General features: G+C 32.6%; 3 protein-coding genes across 6 annotated transcripts; all 3 read right to left on the reverse strand.

Moving 5' to 3' along the window:
- Positions 1–2,615: 2,615 nt before the first annotated feature.
- Positions 2,616–4,976, reverse strand: LOC109159126 (F-box protein SKIP23-like). Its single transcript, XM_019307150.1, has 2 exons — positions 4,809–4,976; positions 2,616–3,827 (listed from the first exon to the last, which is right to left on the reverse strand). Exons 1-2 carry the CDS (start codon positions 4,875–4,877, stop codon positions 2,766–2,768), a joined length of 1,131 nt encoding a protein of 376 aa, XP_019162695.1. The 5' UTR covers positions 4,878–4,976; the 3' UTR covers positions 2,616–2,765.
- A 4,154-nt stretch (positions 4,977–9,130) lies between these two features.
- Positions 9,131–9,649, reverse strand: LOC109158780. The gene has a single exon (XM_019306674.1). The coding sequence runs from the start codon at positions 9,647–9,649 to the stop codon at positions 9,131–9,133; it is 519 nt and encodes a 172-aa protein (XP_019162219.1).
- A 3,993-nt stretch (positions 9,650–13,642) lies between these two features.
- On the reverse strand, positions 13,643–17,255 carry LOC109158673 (pentatricopeptide repeat-containing protein At1g80270, mitochondrial-like). Of its 4 annotated transcripts, none has more exons than XR_002050429.1 (4): positions 17,173–17,255; positions 15,470–16,058; positions 13,982–15,281; positions 13,643–13,812 (listed from the first exon to the last, which is right to left on the reverse strand). XR_002050429.1 is itself a non-coding variant. In XM_019306565.1 (3 exons), exons 1-3 carry the CDS (start codon positions 17,205–17,207, stop codon positions 14,034–14,036), a joined length of 1,872 nt encoding a protein of 623 aa, XP_019162110.1. In that variant the 5' UTR covers positions 17,208–17,255; the 3' UTR covers positions 13,897–14,033. The 4 variants fall into 4 exon arrangements, 1 of the variants encoding a protein (XP_019162110.1); XR_002050431.1 differs by having other exon boundaries at positions 13,643–13,869; XR_002050430.1 differs by lacking the exon at positions 13,643–13,812 and adding an exon at positions 13,819–13,833.
- Positions 17,256–19,109: the final 1,854 nt, after the last annotated feature.

The raw sequence follows: 19,109 nt of genomic DNA on the forward strand, positions 1-19,109 counted from the left end.
TCTGCTGGGCTATTTCTTCTCCATGCACGGACCCATCATCACCTACTTGTCTTCTTCTTAACGTTATTTTGGAGGATATTAATAATAAGGGAAAATAGTCAAATACACCCCTTAACTTTATATGAGAAGTTAATTAGGCCCCTAAACTTTTAAAAGTTACAATTAAACTTATCAACTTGTTATTTTCATACATTTAGACCCAACAACAAATTAATTACCTGTAATAACAGGTAAAATGCTGACGTGACATTTTTCCAAATAAAGAATAATATAAATTTAATGGAGTATATTTTTTTTTAACTCAGAGAGAGAGAGAAAAGATGGCAGCCATCGCTGCCATCTTCTTCTTGCCTCTGTCGTCTCCACAAACTATTTTTTTTTTATTTTTTAACACATAAAGTATATTATTCTAACTCATAAAGTAATCTTACCCCACAAATTTCATTCTAACACAGTATATTATTCTAACTCATAAAATGCATTATTTTACCCTAAAATGTTCATTATTTTAACACATAAGTATATGCACCACGAATTTATTTTTTAACGTCAAAACGATAACATTTTGGACCCTAGTCCATCCAATAATTTTCCAATTAGCTGGCAAAAGGCCCAAGCATGTGTTAAGGGCAATTTATATCCTACACCACGGCGCGCGTTGCACTATGCGCCCAGATGCAAAACGACGTCGTTTTAATTTTTTTTTTTTTTTTTGAAATTTCCCGCCCCAGTGAATGGCAGTAGTTTTTTCTTTAAAAAAAAAAAAAAAAAAAAAAACCGCTGTTCAAGAATGTACATAATATTATACTAGAATACACATAATTGTATACATGAATGTACATAATTATATAACAAAATATACATACTCTTTTTAAAAGATAATACACATAATCTAACATAATACATAATAAACATAAACTTTTAACATAATACACATCAACTCTTAACATAATACGCACAAATTTTCTGATTCGGATGTACATAATTGTATAAAAAGAATGTACATAATTGTATAAAAAATGTACATAACTGTATGAACCAATACACATAACTTTGTGAACAAATACACATAATCCCAGCAACTTCCTACCGCGCCTCCCAAAACGAAGTCGTTTTGGGAGGCGCGCGGCGCACAGTGCTATGTGAAAAAGTCAGGCCCAAGAGCTTTATCTACTTCCTGACTTTTTGAAAAGAAGTGACTCAAAAGTGGAGGCAAAGTTTAACCATGGTGTAGGTAAAAGTGTGATCCATGAAATAAATATCATTTTAATTACACTTCAATTCATTTGACAATATTGTTATGTTTTTTAGTTTCATCTTTTCCATACATTAGTTTCATTATAGTAATACTAAAGTATCATTTTAATTCTACTACAGTTTCATTTGACAATATACATTATTACATGAGTTCCATTTTGTAGTTTCATTTTTCACATACACACTAGTTTAATTATAATAATATTAGAGTATTATTTTAAATTTTTAATTACACTCTAAGTTATTTGACAATATATATTATTGTATGACTTTGGATTTTAATTTCATTTTTCACATACACTAGTTTCATTATAACAACACTACAGTATCATTTTAATTATACTATAGTTTCATTTGATTATATACGTTATTGAATGAGCTCTGATTTTTAGTTTCATTTTCCACGCACACTAATTTCATTATAGCAAACTGAAGTATCATTTTAATTCTATAACAGTTTCATTTGACGACCATGATCCACATAGCACAATGGACCATGGTCCATTGTATAACAATTGAAAAGTGGAGATGTAGGCCAACTTCCACAGTTTCGGTAAATTTTATGTGGACCATGTATCAAAACATATTCACAAAATAATATGTTTTATCATACAAATAATGAACTTTGTGCATACAAATAGTGTACTTTGATACTGAATATTAGATTTCTAAATAAAGGGGATAGGGTGTGTTGAAAAAGTCCAACTATATTCTACAAATAATGAACCTCATGTACAACAAAAATGAATCTAGAGTATATATGCATAAATAATCAACCTTCAATCAATTTGTAAATACTCAAATAATGAAACCTTATGCACACAAATAATGAACCTATGTATATAAATAATGAACATTCTAGTTGTTTTCGTATTATTTTGTACATATTTAATTAATGAACATTACGTATAAAAATAATGTACTTTATGCATAGAAAATAATATATTTTATGCATAAAAATAGTGTACCCTATACATGGTCCACACAACTATATGAACCATTGTCAACCTAATAAGCATTGCACAATTTCAAGGTAATCCTGTTGAGCTGTCGAAACTCAAACTTATTAGGCTAAAAGTTTTAACCCTAACCTTAAAAACCTCGACTACCATGTAAGCTCAGCTACTTCATTTGACATTTTTAAAATAACATTTTAAAAATTCAATTTTAACAAACTAACATATTTGCATTATAAATATAAATTTATAACACCATTTAATCAAACAAAATCTCAAATTTAGGACTTGCCCTAACGGCTAACCCTTAAATTTTTCAATAAGCCCTAACCTTTAAATTTTTCAATCTTATCAAGTCAACCCATCAGTTTTGGGTTAAAGATTGAAATCCCTACTCAAAGGTGCAAAAATGACGGTGGCACTGTGGATCATAGAGCAGAATAGTTAGACAAAAAGATGTGCCTTTATTCAAGCTTTAAAATGTATACAATGACAACAATGCTCTTCAGAGAGGTTGTTTACTCCAAAAACATGAATTTCAACAACTGATGCTTACCACAAATCCGGAATGAACCAAGTTGGGCAAGAATATTGGGAATTATTGCCCACATTATGCAAATCAGTATTCTTGTCTTTCAGATTATAAACAAACATATAATTTCCTATGTACTTACGTTGGCATGCCAAGAAGCTATCCAAGTTGTCCTTTGCATAGTAGATGCAATTGGGTTGGAGAGAGTCATGTCCGGGAACTGAAGTACAATGGTGATCATCCACAACGAGGGCAAAGTCACCCAGATCCTCCAGACTTACCCACTTTCTATGACTGAAATCAAATCTGAACACTTTAAACTTCACTAGGGGGGTGTTTCTCTGTTCACTTTCATAATAAACTGCCATCAAAAGACTCCCTGATGATTCCACCAAATATAGTTGCTGCCAGTTCTCTTCAGACGGGCGAGAAGCAATGCTCTGCATTGATGGAAGACCAGGCCCATTAATATCAAGAAGATAAATGTTTCCAACCATTGACAATGCCAAAATTCGATCCTCAAAGCACACAACATTGCGAAACTGGGCAAGGCTTGAAGATTGCACGGTTGACCATTCACTATCTCCAACTCTAACAAACGCCAGGCTGTATTTAGGTCCGTATATTGCAACAACCACAAGGCTTTTCACAACCTTGAAGACATAAGCTCTGTGTATAATATCAAAAAATGAACCACTGGCATGAAGGGCAGATTGTGATGGCAGTTTGATGTGATTTTGATTAATTGGATTCAAAAGGTACATTTCCTCTTTACTGAGAGTTACCACCCAACCATGAGAAGATCCCCAATACCGGCATTCAGAAGCGTGAAGCTTTTGGAGGTTGTAAACCTTAGACCTTGTCATACTGAAACACTGCCTCATTGGTGTATTGTTATAGTGGCTCTCACCAAGCATGAGCCACGGAATTCTTCTCCTTGGAATCCATTCCTTTTCTAAATAAACCAACCGCCAAGATTTGCATACAGCGGAAAATGCAAGAAAATCCTCAACTGTGTCCAAATGATTTGCAATTAAAGCTTTAAGATCATATGGAAGTTGGGACCAATCTGCCACTGGTTGCTGGACAAAATAGAGTAGGAAAAGCTCAATATCACAATTTTTTAGCAAAAGTCAAAGTAAATCGTATATTACAGAAACTAAATTCTAACATTCAAGTGAATTCCTATCAGAAATGTACAGTTTAATTTCACGTGATGCAAGCCAATTTTTATAACACACAGCACCTAGTGGATGAGGGAATTAATAGTGCAAATTAGTCAAAGCAATATTTCAAATTTACAAGATGAAAAAGATATCTATATTCTTCTTTTGGAAGTACTTTACCAAAGCTCCATAGCCTGGGACTTGAGGCAGTTATTAGAAAACAAACTAATTACAGAAACAGATACGTGAAATGGGAATTAGTAATTCCAATAATGAAACTGATGAAAAGAAATCACATGTAAATGTGTGAATTAGACAGAATGCATTTTGAGTAAAAATGCTGGAAACGGGGAAGTTCTTCATAACATGCAATTATGCAAACAATGTGTTGAAGATAAACGAAAGCATTTTTAGAACAAGTAAACAAACACAACTATAGTAGTTCTGAATATTGGTAAAGAAACCCACTACACGACCTCCAACAGGTGGTCTATCCCTTCTAATCTAACTCAGACTAACCAGGTTTCTTCTTCCTAATACAAATGCACAAAATATAAGGTAACCAAAGTATACATAGAACACAGAATTCCCTCAAATTACTTCATCAACCCAATATCTTCCACTTTCATTTTCCCCTAATTCCACAATTAATTTCATTTTAGAAGTGAGAATCAAGAAAATCTCAATCGAAGCTCAAATCAACAGTCAGGCAACCGGCTCAGTTCACACAGCGCCAAGCAGGATATCGTATAACCATCCAATACAGTCGCATAACACAATTTCAGAACAAATTTCAAAAAAAAAAAAAAAAAAAGAAAGTACATATATACATACAATTAGAATTATTATAGAGACAAAAACGGAACACGCATGTAAAGCGAGAAGCGAGAGAGATACCTGAAGGCGAAGACAAGATGCAGGCGAGTCGAGGAGAGGCGGTGGAGTGGAGTGGCGAGCAATCTTCATCGGCGCACCGGAACGGTCTTCTCAACTCTTGCTCCGGTGTCGAGCAGTCTGTAGTTTCTCCAGGGACGACTTTGGTATTTACTCTATTCTTGACGCCAAGTCAAGCGTGCAAAATCCATTGCAATTTAGTAAATTCATTATTACTGTTCCACCGCGAAGGTGGATCAAAATTTTTGCGAGCCTTTATGGGTTGACCCGTCAAATCCGTTTTATTTTAAATAGGAATGAGGTTCAAATTGGCCACTGAACGTAACATGAAAATGCAATTAGGTTACTGAACGAATAAAAAGTGTAATTAGGCCACTGAACACTTCAAAAACGTGCAATTAGGCCACTGAACTCTCTAAACGTATGCAATTTCACCGGATAGCAGGTTATCATCAATTTTAGCAGGTTACCTGCTTACGTGGCAGCTGAGTTAGCATTTTTAATAATTAATTTTAATAATAAATTTTATAAAAAATTGAAAAAATAAATAAATAAATAATAAAATAAAGTCGTTTTTATTTTTTAAATAAAAATTTATTAAAAATGATTTAAAATTTATTAAAAATGTCAACTCAGCTGCCACGTAAGCAGATAACCTGCTAAAATTGAGGGTAACCTGCTATTAGGTGAAATTGCACATTTTTAGAGTGTTCAGTGGCCTAATTGCACTTTTTTTTCGTTCAGTGACCTAATTGCATTTTCAGGTTACGTTCAGTGGCCAATTTGAACCTTATTCCTTTTAAATACTATGACTTTACCAAGTGGCTTGTGGTTCACTGATATCAGATTACTCCCCTATAGAGCCGTCAAAATGGGTTTTACCCGCCGGGTCGACCCGTCCTGTACCGCCATAAGTAGGGGACGGGTTCTTCAAATTTTGATCCGCCAGGAGGCGGGCTTTTTAGCCTGTCCCGCCTGGGTCACGAGTCCAGGCGGGTCACGGGTTTAGCCCGCGACCTGCTAATACATATATATTTTGTATATATATTATTATATTTAGTGTGTTATAACTTATAGGATTATAGATTTATAGGAATACAATACCAGGTAGTGTTACTGTGTTAGTGTACTGTACGTCTGTACAGTGATTCTTTTTTTTTATTTTTTAAGAATATTGTATAGTGATTTTTTTTTAAAATTAACACAGCGAAAAATTTTGATTGGCGAGCTAACCCGCCCCGCCATCGGGCTTTGACATGGTGGGGCGGGCCGGCCACATTCCAATCTCGCTACGAGGACGGGCTTTGGTGTGTTTTGGCCCATTCCGCCCCGCGAGACCGTTTCAACGGCTCTACTCCCCTATGTAGGAGGTCTAGGTTTTGAGCCTTAGTGTAGGCGTAGATTGTATGGGTATCCCTCTTCTTTTGTAATAAAAAAAAAATACTATAACTCTACGTGGGTTAGAATTTTTAAATCTTAATCCATATTATGCGGATTTAATGTATATATAGGGGTCATTATATCGTACACCGCGGTCAAAACGGCGTCGTCGTTAATTTTAATGGAGCGCGCAATTTTTGTATGGTAATTACCAACTGACACTACAGTATATCTAAACCGACACAGCCTCACGTATTATTTTTATATTATCACTACAGTATATCTAAACTGACACAGCCTCACGTATTATTTTTATATTATCAAATGAAACTGCATTTATATCAAAATGATATGTAGTTGTGGTGAAATGAAACTGAATAACATTCACATATTTGAATGTATATTGTACAATGAAGCTCTAATTATATCAAAATGATCATGTAATTGTATTTTAATAAAACTATAGTGTATATAAAATAAAATTAAATAACATTTTCACATATTTGAGTATATAAATATCGAATGAAATTGTAGTTATATCTAAATGAAATTGTAGTTGTGTTAAACTGAAACTGCAGTGTGTACAAAATAAAACTGAATAACAGAGTTACTTTTTGCAATCGTTATATCCTACACCACGGCGCACATAGCACTGTGCGCCGCGCGCCTCCCAAAACGACGTCGTTTTGGGGTAGTGTTGGGAGGCGCGGTAGGAAGTTGCTGAGATTATGTGTATTTGTTCACAACGTTATGTGTATTTGTTCACAACGTTATGTGTATTGGTTCATACAGTTTTGTGTATTTTTTATACAATTATGTACATTCTTTTTATACAATTATGTACATCCGAATCAGAAAATTTGTGTGTATTATGTTAAGGGTTGATGTGTATTATGTTAAAAGTTTATGTTTATTATGTATTATAGATTATGTGTATTATCTTTTAAAAAGAGTATGTATATTTGTTATATAATTATGTACATTCATGTATAACATTATGTGTATTCTAGTATAACATTATGTACATTCTTGAACAGCGGGTTTTTTTAAAAACATTCACTGGGGCGGGAAATTTCAAAAAAAAATAATAATTAAAACGACGTCGTTTTGCATCTGGCGCATAGTGCAACGCGCGCCGTGGTGTAGGATATAAATTGCTTACTTTTTGTAGAAGGGTGTGAAACAGCGAGAAACGAATGCCGTTTCTTTTCATTAAACAAAACAACGTCGTTTTGATGCGCAATGTACAATATAATTTGCTTATATATGGTTAGACCAAGGGTCGGTGGCCCGCATAGCCTACCAACCCATGCGGGCTAAACCCACGATACCCACATTTTCGTTGGCCATAAATTTTAGACCATAACCCGTCCTACTGTGGGACAATTTGGGATTTGCCTATAAACTTTGGCCTACTTTAACACCTCTTATATATCAAGTAGATTTGAATAATATTTAAAATTATTTTTAGAATTAGTTTTATATGCGCAATGCGCAACATAACTAAAATAAATCTCTAATTTTGATATTTAATATTAAAATGATTATAAAAAGAATAAATAAATAACAGAGATCATAGAATATATATATTATTTGAAATGATTAATTATTGAATTAATTTTGTTGTTTATATTAAAACTATTTCATTCTTATATTAAAATGCACAATACACAAAATGAACATGAACAGTATATGTAAAAAGGATAACTTAACGCAATAAATTTATAAAATGGTTTTTTTTTTTTTTTTTTTTTTTTTGTCGAAAGGATAAAATGCTTTAATCTTAAGAAATTTAAGAACCCTTTTTTGGGTATTTATTTACACAAGTGCTCGGTACAAATTAGGAAACAAATCTCCTAAATCTCAATTCCAAAACTCCAACAAATCAAATTTGGATTTACACCAAAAATACAAGATATATTCCAAATCTAGAAAAAATAAACTACCTCACTTAAGGAAAAAAATCCCATAAAGTCCAAGTTAAATGTAGGTAAAATATCTTCCAAATCTAGTCCTTTTGTCCCTTTGTATATGCCTGGAATTCCCCTCATTTACAGGGTGTTTGGTTGGAGAGGGGGAATTACGTGGGAAATGAATTGAAATTTCATGGGAGATGAATTATTGAGAATAAAGTAAAAATTTAAATTCCAGTACTGTTTGGTTTACAGGAATATAATTACTGAGAATTTTAATTCTAATGTTTGGTATACATGGGAATTGAACGGGAATAAGTAGTATAAAGTCTAAAATGTACATTGTTGTTGTCAAGCATTAATTTTAAGTTAAAAAAGTGGAGGGATAATTTTGATTCATCACTATCTTTTTTTCTTCCTAAAATCCCAAGGGAGGGCCTGGGATTTTAATTCCATGAAAATGGAGGAATTGCAATTCCTTTCAACCAAACAAGAGAATTTTGTTGCCTTTGAAATTATGTAGGACTTAAGTGGGAATGAAATTTAAATTCCCTTCAACCAAACGCCATGTTAGTGCGTTGGTGTTCAAGTCGATGGTCCCGTGTTCGAGCGCTTCTCTCAGGCTTTGTCAATCGACCACTCAAAGGTTTATCGATTAGATATTAATATCCGACTCATTAAAAATAATTAAAATATTTGCAATTTAAGTTAAATGTGGATAAAATTTAAAGATTTTATAGTGAATTGAATTTATATTTAATTTAAAAATATTAAATATTTGAACCAATAATTAATCAAATTTATTTACAATATTATTAATATTTTGGATGACAAGGAAAATCACATCCTGATAGTGTAAATTATACTCCTATATAATAACCCGCAAATCACATAGAAAAAGTATACTACATTAAGAAGATTGTCAGATTGTGTGATGACGATAATAATATTGACAAAAGTAAAACTTAAAATTATTATTATTATTAACTCAGAATTCAAAATATTATCATTACAAGAAAAAAAGTGAAGAAATTAAGGCAGCTGTTTGATAAGTTGTTGGGCGACGACAGCGAGTTGGCGGTGCCTTAACCCGCCGTCCGGCACCGGCGAGCCGTCTAATCCGGCGTTCTTGAACAGCGCGTCGCAAGCACTTCCAGCATCAGCTCCCGAACCAACTTCACGCGCAGCCTCGGCGTACGAGCCACTGTCGAAGTCTTTTACGGCGTTGGCGTCCGAATTAACGGCCAGGCCGAAGCCAAGTCGGCAGCTGCCCAGAATCTCCTTTTTGAGTTGACCAATATTGGGATCTTCGAGGAGTTTGATGATGACGTTCAAGGTGGATGTGGCTTCGTCGAGGGCGCCCGACATCAACATCATCTGAGCTAGGCGTTTTTTGTCGGCGTAGGGGGATCCCGTGAACTTACGGAGGGTGGACTCGCAGAAACCAGGGTAATCGGTGTTCTTGCAAACCGTGGAGATGAGATCTCCGGCGGCTTGGCCGGAAAACAGGGCAGCAAAGAGGACAAGGACGACGGGGACGAGTCTCGTCATCTTTAGCTCCATGCAGCATGCAATGCCAATTGAAGACGATCCTATCGATTTTGGTGATTTAATAAGTAGGGTGAGGCGTTCCATATAATATATAGGAGGTTTTTTTTTTTTTTTTTTTTTTTGATATATTGGGTTTCCTAATTTAGACTAGATTAATTGTGTTACTAGACCGTAAGGTTATTGGCGAAATCTAAATTGATTAATTACACTATAAGTTTAAAAGAAAAAAAAACAATTCACGTAATAATTAAATACCTAGAAAAAAATCCACAATTCAGTAATATAAAATCAAGATGTGAATACTAATTTTATATATTTTATATTATTTCAATATAATTTGAATTGTCACATGCTCACATATTATAGTTCTGAACTCTATAACGAAAATTAATTTATTATTTTTATACATTTTATTAATTATATGTCACCTTAATTAGTTGTTTGGTGAGCATCTTTTGAACTCATACTACATTTATTAAGGTTTTCTATCAATAACTATTTATCCTCTTCTTACCCCACCCCCCCCCCCCCCCCAAAAAAAAAAAAAAGGTGATTGCCTCAGTATACAACTAAAATGTGATGATTTAAAAAAAAAATGATGATATTAATTGTAAGATATATAAAATTAAAAGTTATGTCCCCTTAATGATTGAGCGAGTAAGTAAAATATGATTTTTTAAAAATAATAATAACTCCCATCCACCCACTTAAAAACAATAAAGTATTTATTGGAGAATGAGATCGGGATTTGGAGTTGAGAAATTTGATTAACTTAATTCAGTAAATTGTTTGAGCGGATTACTGAATTAGTTAATTAATTTAGTAGTTGAAAATCTATGTCAAAATTTTATCAATCCATCTAAAATTCAGTTCATTAACGAGGAAGCATACAACCAAGTGGCTTGTAGTCCACTGGTATCAACTTACTCTCTTAGGTGGGAGGTGATGAGTTTGAATCTTGATTGAGGCAAGTAGTGTGTATATGTAGGGTATCCCCTTTCTATTAATTAAAAAAAAATGAGGAAGCACACAATTATAGGATTATATATTTTGTACCCATTTACATTGTAATCTTTTTAAAAAAAAAAAAATATTTTTATTGTAATCTATGGCTGAATTTAATCCTGAAATTTGGGCTCTTGTAAAGTGATATAGCACATTAGGCTATCCTTGTCCCGTATCTCACTTTCAAAAGTAGGTCTCATATCTACATCATCAAATTTAAAATTACTTCACTATTTTGTCTACATTCCGGCAATACTTTATCACTTTAAAAAATGGTCTCACCTTCTCATCACAATTATAAAATCATATATTTTTCAATAAATAAATACATATAATACCACTAATTTTTTTTTTAAACAAATTTTGCTGTCAAATGGCAACTGGCAGTAAAAATAGTGGGTTAAAAGCTTGCTATGGCAATAAGAATAAAATAAAATAAATAATTTTTTTGTTGCCACCTCATCTTGCAAGTGATAAACTTAGCTTGTTGAGTTGAGTTTAGCCTTAGAAAGTACCGGAGTAATTTTTTTTCTTTTAAATGATTACCTAGTTTGCAAACTTGCTACTGCAACAAGTTTGCAAATATGACAAAATGTTGCGGCAGCCTTTTGTACTTTTTTAAAAAATTTAAAATTTTGTTTTTGTTTATTTATTTATTTTATTTTGATGCATGTGATGTAAAAGTGGATCCCTTTTAAAAGTGAAAGAATATTACAAAGATGTAAAGAAATTACAAAAATTTTTAATCAGAATGAAGGGCTATATATATGTACACACTACCTACCTCAACTAAGGTCACTACTTACCTCAATTAAGGTAATTGAACTTATCACTTTCTACTTAAGGGAGTAATCGGGTACCAATGGACCACAAATCACTTAATAGGAATTACAAATTTATTTATGTAAAAGTAGGCTTTTTTTAGAATGAGATAGTATTGGAGGAATGAATTCAATATAATACTCTAAATTTGAGTATATAAGGTTGTTTTCAACCGAGTGAGGTGGAATAAACAAAAATTAATTTCCCTTTTATTTGTTTTCCACCGTGGGTTGAAACTGCAATTTTTTGCTGCCAAATGGCAGCTTTTGTTGCCATTTGGGAGCATTTTGTACTTTTTTTTATTTTAGTACTCCGTATTATTTATTTATTAAAAATATTAAATTATTATTGTGATGTGAAATTGAATTTTTTTTTTTTTTTAAAGTGAGAGTATTTCAAGAATAAAGATAATTTTTTTTTTTTTAAAATAAGAATAAGGATAGTTTATGATAGCCTAACATTCAAATTTTATGTTTACAATTCTTATATAATGTGACGTGAGTATGATTTTGTGCAACAAATTACTTGAATTAGTAATGCATTCAATTTAATTCATGAAATATTTTTCTTTAATTTTGTAACGCCTCATTTACTCTCATTTAGTTTTATAGACTTCTATATCATATTTAAGTTTGTAACGTTAAAGTTAGTTTAGAAATGCGCAAAGTCTTAAAAAACCTATTAATGCACCCATAAGGCCATAAAGTAAAGATGTTTAATTTAAGGGAAAATGACACTTTTACCCCCTAAGTTATATACTTATAGCACTTTTCTCCCTCAATTATTTATGTAAGCACATTAGCCCCCTCAATTATTTTAAAAGTGGTAGTTTTTTCCCTAAATATATTAAATTGACATTTCTACCCTTAAAGTAAACATTTTATTTATTTTACTTTTCCAACAAATTATTGCGTATATGTAGCGATTACCACGGTTCGGTTCAAACTGAACCAGACACTATAGCAATCGAATTAAAAGTTTTCAGTTATGATTCAAATCTAGAACCTAATATTTGGATTTCAATTTATTAAATTTAAGAATAAAAAAAACTGGATCATGAACCGTGAACCGGCAGATCCGGATCCAGTTCGCGATTTTGAACCGTCTTTATTTTAAAATTTTATTTTTTATTTTAAAATAGTCTAAATTCAACAATAAATGTATTTTATTTTTTCAGTTCGGAACATGAACCGGCCATTCCGGTTCGCGATTTTAATAAACTCTAAATATCGCGTTTTGATTATAAATTGTAGTTGGAATATTTTGATTTGGTTGCTATAGTATCTGTTTGGTTTGAACCAACTTATAGTAATAATTTATTGAAGAATAAAAATAAATGAAATATTTATTTTAAGGGTAAATATGTTCATTTAACATTTCAGGGGGGAAAAAGAGCCACTTAAATAATTCAGGGAAAAAAAGTGCTATAAATATATAACTTAGGGGGAAAAAATGCCATTTTCCCTTAATTTAATATTACTACTCTTATTAAAGTCAATACTTTCATAAATATCTTCTTGAGAATGCACAATCCATGAATCCAACCAGTTGATGAGTGATGCTTAGATAGAATTGGGATAGTGTTTCGTAGATGCTGAAGAAAAGATAAGTTTGATATTATATTTCAAGGCTATTTTTAAAAATATATGAATATAATATGATACATAAGTAATGTTATACAAATACGAAATATATATTAAAAATAGAAAAATATGATTAAATTAAAACAATTGAACTTGGTTTGGCTCCGCTATTCTTTGAGTTTAAGTTCAGCTTGAAAATAACTAAATAAATTTAGGGTTCGTTCAATTTAAACATCAGATTAGAAATTGTAATTGGAATCAAATACTTTATCAAGTTGAGCAGACAAAAATGGTAAGAAATACTTCAATTATTTATTAAAGGGGTGTTTGGTAAATAGTTGTTACTTGTTAGCTGTTAGTTGATTAGGTTAATGGGTTTGACTAATCAATAACACCAGCTCATTGTAGAAAAATGTTTGGTAAATTAACTATTAACTGATAGCTGATTACATGCAAACTGATTTTCTCAAAAAGCTTATCAAAAAAGCTGATTTGAGCATTTTTTTGAATTGTAGCATTTTAGAGCAATAAGCTGTTACAACTTACAAAAAACTAATTAATCAAATATTTATATTGAATGTTTAACGAAGTCAAATAGCTAATAGTAGTTAAATAAGTTAAAATTGATTGATAAGCTAACTATGTTACAAAACAGGGCATAAGTTGAGCAGGTTGACAGGCTCTGACCAGGAATCTTCTCTTATTTGAATTACTTCCATTTGCTCTGCATAAGGTAGGCATGCATACTCGAAACTGGAACAGCACCATAGTATACTTATATTAAATTAAATTCTGTCTCTGCAGTATAAACTAGATTTATACTAATGTAAGCATGGCACATCAAAACTTGGTTATTAAAAAAAAAACACACACACACAGTTTTGCTCAATCCAAAGTAATTAATAAAGAGAAAATAAAGTACCTGAAACCATTGCCATGCTAGTGATTATGGACCAATGTATCATTACTTCAATTTACTCCAATATCTCTGATACTGCAGTCTTTCTGAATGGATCAACCTGAGACAACATGGCAGCCAATTCTTTATTTGGGAATACTTTATCAGCCTTCATTCGCTCCTTCATTCCATAAGCAGGAGCCTTTGCATTCATATAAGCCCGAATAAGAGCTTGGTACAACCGAAACTGGGATGTGAATCCTGCCTGTCTCATCCTGTGGAATACCTTCTCCGAATTATGTATGTCACCTCTTTTAGCATATTGATCCATGATAACAATGTATGATCTAAACATTGGCTTTACACGTGCATGCTTTGCAGCCTTATTCAATACGGATTCAGCTTTTTCCACTTCTCCAGCTTGAATATAAAGCTTTATAATTGAGTCCCAGGTTGGTGGCCCCATGTGGCAGCCATTTTCTGTCATCTGCTTCACAAGCTCCATACCTTTGTCCAACATCTTATTATTTGCATAAACATTTAACAAAGCAGAATATCTCTTTGAGGAGAGATTTTGGTATTTATTTACCATCATGTCAAAGACTGCTTCTGCCTCATCAACCATTTTCAACTTTCCCCAGGCTTCAATGGCAGCTTCGTAATGACTTAACCGTGGATTAGATTCACAAAGTTGCCAGATTCTTCTGACTTCATCAGCCTTCCCAATGGCAGCATACAACGGAAGCAAAATTGTGTAAGCCAAAGAATTTCCAGCCACATCGTCTGTTTCCATCTCCTTCAGTACAGTCTCAGCTTTTTCTTGGAGGCCACCGGAGATGTAGTGTCTGGCTAAGGAGCCTTTTGTACGGATATCAGGCTCTATTCCTTCAGCCTTCATTGTCTCAAATACTTGTTCCATTCCAGTAATGTCATTAGATTCTCCCTTGGCATCCATTAAAATTTTGTACGTAGATCGATTTGGTTTCACATTTTCTTTTTCCATTAGTAAAAGAACATCAGCAATCTTCTTTTTGTCTGTCCTCTTATATAGAAGGAGCAGCTGGTTGCAAGTAAAGCATGAAATTGGGAGCTTGAGGTCCTTCATTAGCTTAAACACCTCTTCTGATTTATTCACATCAAATACAGAAACACAATTTGCCAACAGAGTTCGATAAACAATTTCACTTCTAAAAGATTTTGGAAGTTTCTGTACAAGAGCTTCTGCATTTCGTAGACCAGAGACTTTAGCAATTAAATCAACTTGAGAAGCATAATCCCTATCTGTGAAATCAATATGCTTCGATGACTTCAACCACTCAGACAGCTGTCAAAAGAAATACTCAGTTAAGGGCCAAAGAATTTGTTTTTAATCAGTTGAATTATTTTTTAAAAAATGAATCAAAGAAGTTAAGCATATAGTTATATTTTTGAAAAAACTGAAGCACAGGTGATAAATGAAGATTCAAATGCAGCCACACCAAAGCAATAAGAAGGTAAAGAACTAAAGATTACCTTCAAGGCTGCCACATACATACGCATCTTACGGAGTCCAAGCATGGCCATTTTTATGTCTGCTCGGGTCAACTCTTTTCCTTCTTCAACCCATTTATCCATGACACTACTAACAGATAGTGGAAATGCAGCCAAAATAGCCTTGACTATTTCTGAATATGGTGCCTTTTTCTGGCTGATACGAGTCATGGTGTCACCCAGTTCACTCTGAGATCCTTCTGCACCTTCATCATCGGAATCCTCATCAATGTGTTCTGGTTCAGATACTAAACCATCATCATTGTTTGCATTCCCATCTTGAATTGGATCAGAAGCGGTAGGAGATTCAAGCTCAGGAATTCCATCCAACTTGTCATCTTCCTCTCCACTGCTTCTTGTGCCAACTGCTTGTGAAGAGAAACCGTAGCTTCCCTTGAATGAGATTGGGGCACTATGACCCATTCTATAAAATCTATTTACAGGTAGACATCTATCAGATACCACTGGAGTAATCGTATTAATTCCAGTGTCAAATTCTTCAAAGCAACGATTTGATAGCTCTGATGTAGCAAAGCAAATTCTAATACTGCCTGTGTTCAATCCTTGCTTCCTGGAAAAGTAACCAATGTAACCAGTTCATTGTCCATAATCCTTTTAACTTTGGCTAGCATTCTACTTGGTGATAGAGGTTCAAATAGCATACTCCAACGGTTACTGGTTTCTGTTCCAATGGCAATAAGGCAATTGGACAGTTCAACCATGAAGAGTACAGATAACAGACTGATTCGTTTTTCTAATGGGCTAGCACACAGATCCCTGCTCCTTACTTTCTCATCAAAGGAAGTACGAAGTTTGTCTTAGATTATGAAAAGATCAGCTCTAAGTTCTAACCACAAATCTCTCAGGAGCTCAACCATACGCCTCAACAACATCTTGGAACATGAAAGGAATTTCAAGTTGAGGTTTGGCCCTCTTTGGTAAAATAGTTAGTCTATAGGCCAATTTTGGCTTATTTGACCACTATTAGTCGTTTGACTTGGTTTAAAAATCAATATAAGTGTTTGCTTTATTAGCTTTTTGTACTCCAAAATGCTAAAATTCAAAAAGCTACTCAAAACAACTTTTTCAATTAGCTATTTAAAAAAAAAAAAAATTATATCAAACAGCTATTAGCTAACAGCTAATTTACCAAATACATTTCTATAATCAGCTAATGCTATCAACAAGTTATACCTTCTAATTAACCCAATCAGCTAATAGGTATCGGCTAACAGCCATTTACCAAACAGGGCAGAGAATTGCAAGACAAGGTAGATTTCTATCCATCTTTCATTTTTTTTTTACTAAAATTTATTGACTTACCAAGAAATAATTTGGATTAAAAATAAAATTTAGTAACCCTAGGTTATAGCTCAGAACTAGTGATAAAAGAAACGTGTTTCTTCACTTTCCTAACATCACCAAACAATCATTTCCCTCTGTAAAACACTGACCCCTTTTCTAGCATGGGAAAATAGCCAATAACTCATCAGAAGCTAGTTTTCGTATTGCGCCTCTCGACACTATAACTCAATGCATTCATTTCTTCGCAGTCAGACAGCCGACCTCATAAATTTTGTTCAAATAGTTTTTCTTAACAAAATTCGAGAACTCACTTGCAGGGATAAACATATAAATACATTCACACACGCATAGGGAGAGAGGGGAAGAGAGTGAGAGATTACCTGATGGAAGCAGAAGCATGGCGAAGTGCCCACATCCAAACTGTCTTTGAGAGCTCTGTTAGTGAGTAAAGGAGAAGTGAGTGAGTGAAAAAAGTCTTTAAAACCCTGATTGGGTTTGCAGTTTATATACTTCACCGGGAAATATAACCAAATAATTTGCTAAATGTCCAATTGAGTTCTTGTGCTTTAATTTACTTTTGTAATGCAATAACTTAATTGTTCAAACGTCTGATAACATAATACTAACACCGTTAACAATCATCATAAGTATAAGAATCAATTATACAAAATTGAAGTATAAAAATTAAATTGAACAAAACACTATATCTTTGTATAATATGGCCTCGCATGGCATAATGTTAAGTCCCTATATTAAGACATTGTAATCTAGTTGCATAATTCATATTTTTTTAAGGGGGCGTTTGGTTCAGGTTATATAAGATAATCAAAGTTTTTAGCTATTGGAAGAGAATGTGAGATACCTTCCAATTTCTTAGGTAATCTCACGACAATTTATATTGTGCACCACGGCGCACATAGCAATGTGCGGCCAGGCACAAAACGGGCGCGTTTCATGTTGACGTCACTCCGTCCATCCGAACAGACCAAACCTCATTGTGTGTATTCAATTAAAATTTTATGTGTATTGTGTTATGAGTTTATGTGTATTCAGTTAAGAGTTTATGTGTATTATGTTAACCAAACTCATTATGTGTATTCAGTTAAAAGTATATATGTATTGTGTTATGAGTTTATGTGTATTATGTATTATGTTAGATTATGTGCATTCTGTTATGAGTTTATGTGTATTATGTTAGATTATGTGTATTCTGTTATAAGTTTATGTGCATTTGGTTATGAATTTATGTGATTCGAAACATGGAATTTTTATTTAACAACTTAACAAAACGACAAGGGAATTTTTTTTTAACAACTTAACAAAACGACATCTTAGTGCTATGTGCGCCTTGGTGCATTGTATAACGATTGGTAATCTCACATTTTCTTGTCTTATTACTAATGTTGGGCTTTGGACGTTTTAATTAATTTATCTTATTACCGTTTTCTTATTTACATATCGTAATTTTAAACCAAACACAAGAATTTAGGGGTCGTTTACTTCATTTCTCTATTTTTCCATTTTCAGTTTTCCATTTCTCCATTTTTCCAATTTTCCTTCTCCATTCCTCCAGTTTTCCATTTCTCCATTCTTCCAGTTTCATTTCTCTAATTTTCTGATTTTATTATCAACCTATATAACAATAATAATAATATTAATAATTAATAAAAATAATAATAATAACAACAATAACAACAACAACAACAACAATAATAATAATAATTTAATAATTATTATTATAACAATAGTAATAATAATACGAATTTAATAATAATAATAACAATAATAATAATTATAATTTAATAATAATAATAACAACAACAATAATAATAGTAGTAATATAATAATAATAAGAATTTAATAATTTAATAATAATAATACGAATTTAATAATAATAATAACAATAATAATAATTATAATTTAATAATAATAATAACAGCAATAACAATAGTAGTAATATAATAATAATAATAATTTAATAATTTAATAATAATAATAATAATACGAATTTAATAATTAATAATAATAATAATAATAATAACAATAATAATAATAATTAGTAATAAGAATTTAATAATAATAATAATAATAATAATAATAATAATAAATCTGAAGAGGTGTCAAAAATCTGAATGCCACACTTTGCTTGTACGCCAGTGTCAAAATCGAAAGAAGAAGTGTGCGCCAGTGTCAAAAATCAAAATCTAAAGAAGAAGGGATCAGCAAGATTTAAACCTGGGACGCCACACTTGGCTTGTACTGTTCACCCGTGTGTTTCCATTTCTCCATTTGGAGAAGTTGGATTTTCAATTCTCCA

This window comes from Ipomoea nil, unplaced genomic scaffold (assembly GCF_001879475.1).
Source record: "Ipomoea nil cultivar Tokyo-kokei standard unplaced genomic scaffold, Asagao_1.1 scaffold2826, whole genome shotgun sequence".
In the NCBI taxonomy this organism is placed as follows: Eukaryota; Viridiplantae; Streptophyta; class Magnoliopsida; order Solanales; family Convolvulaceae; genus Ipomoea; species Ipomoea nil.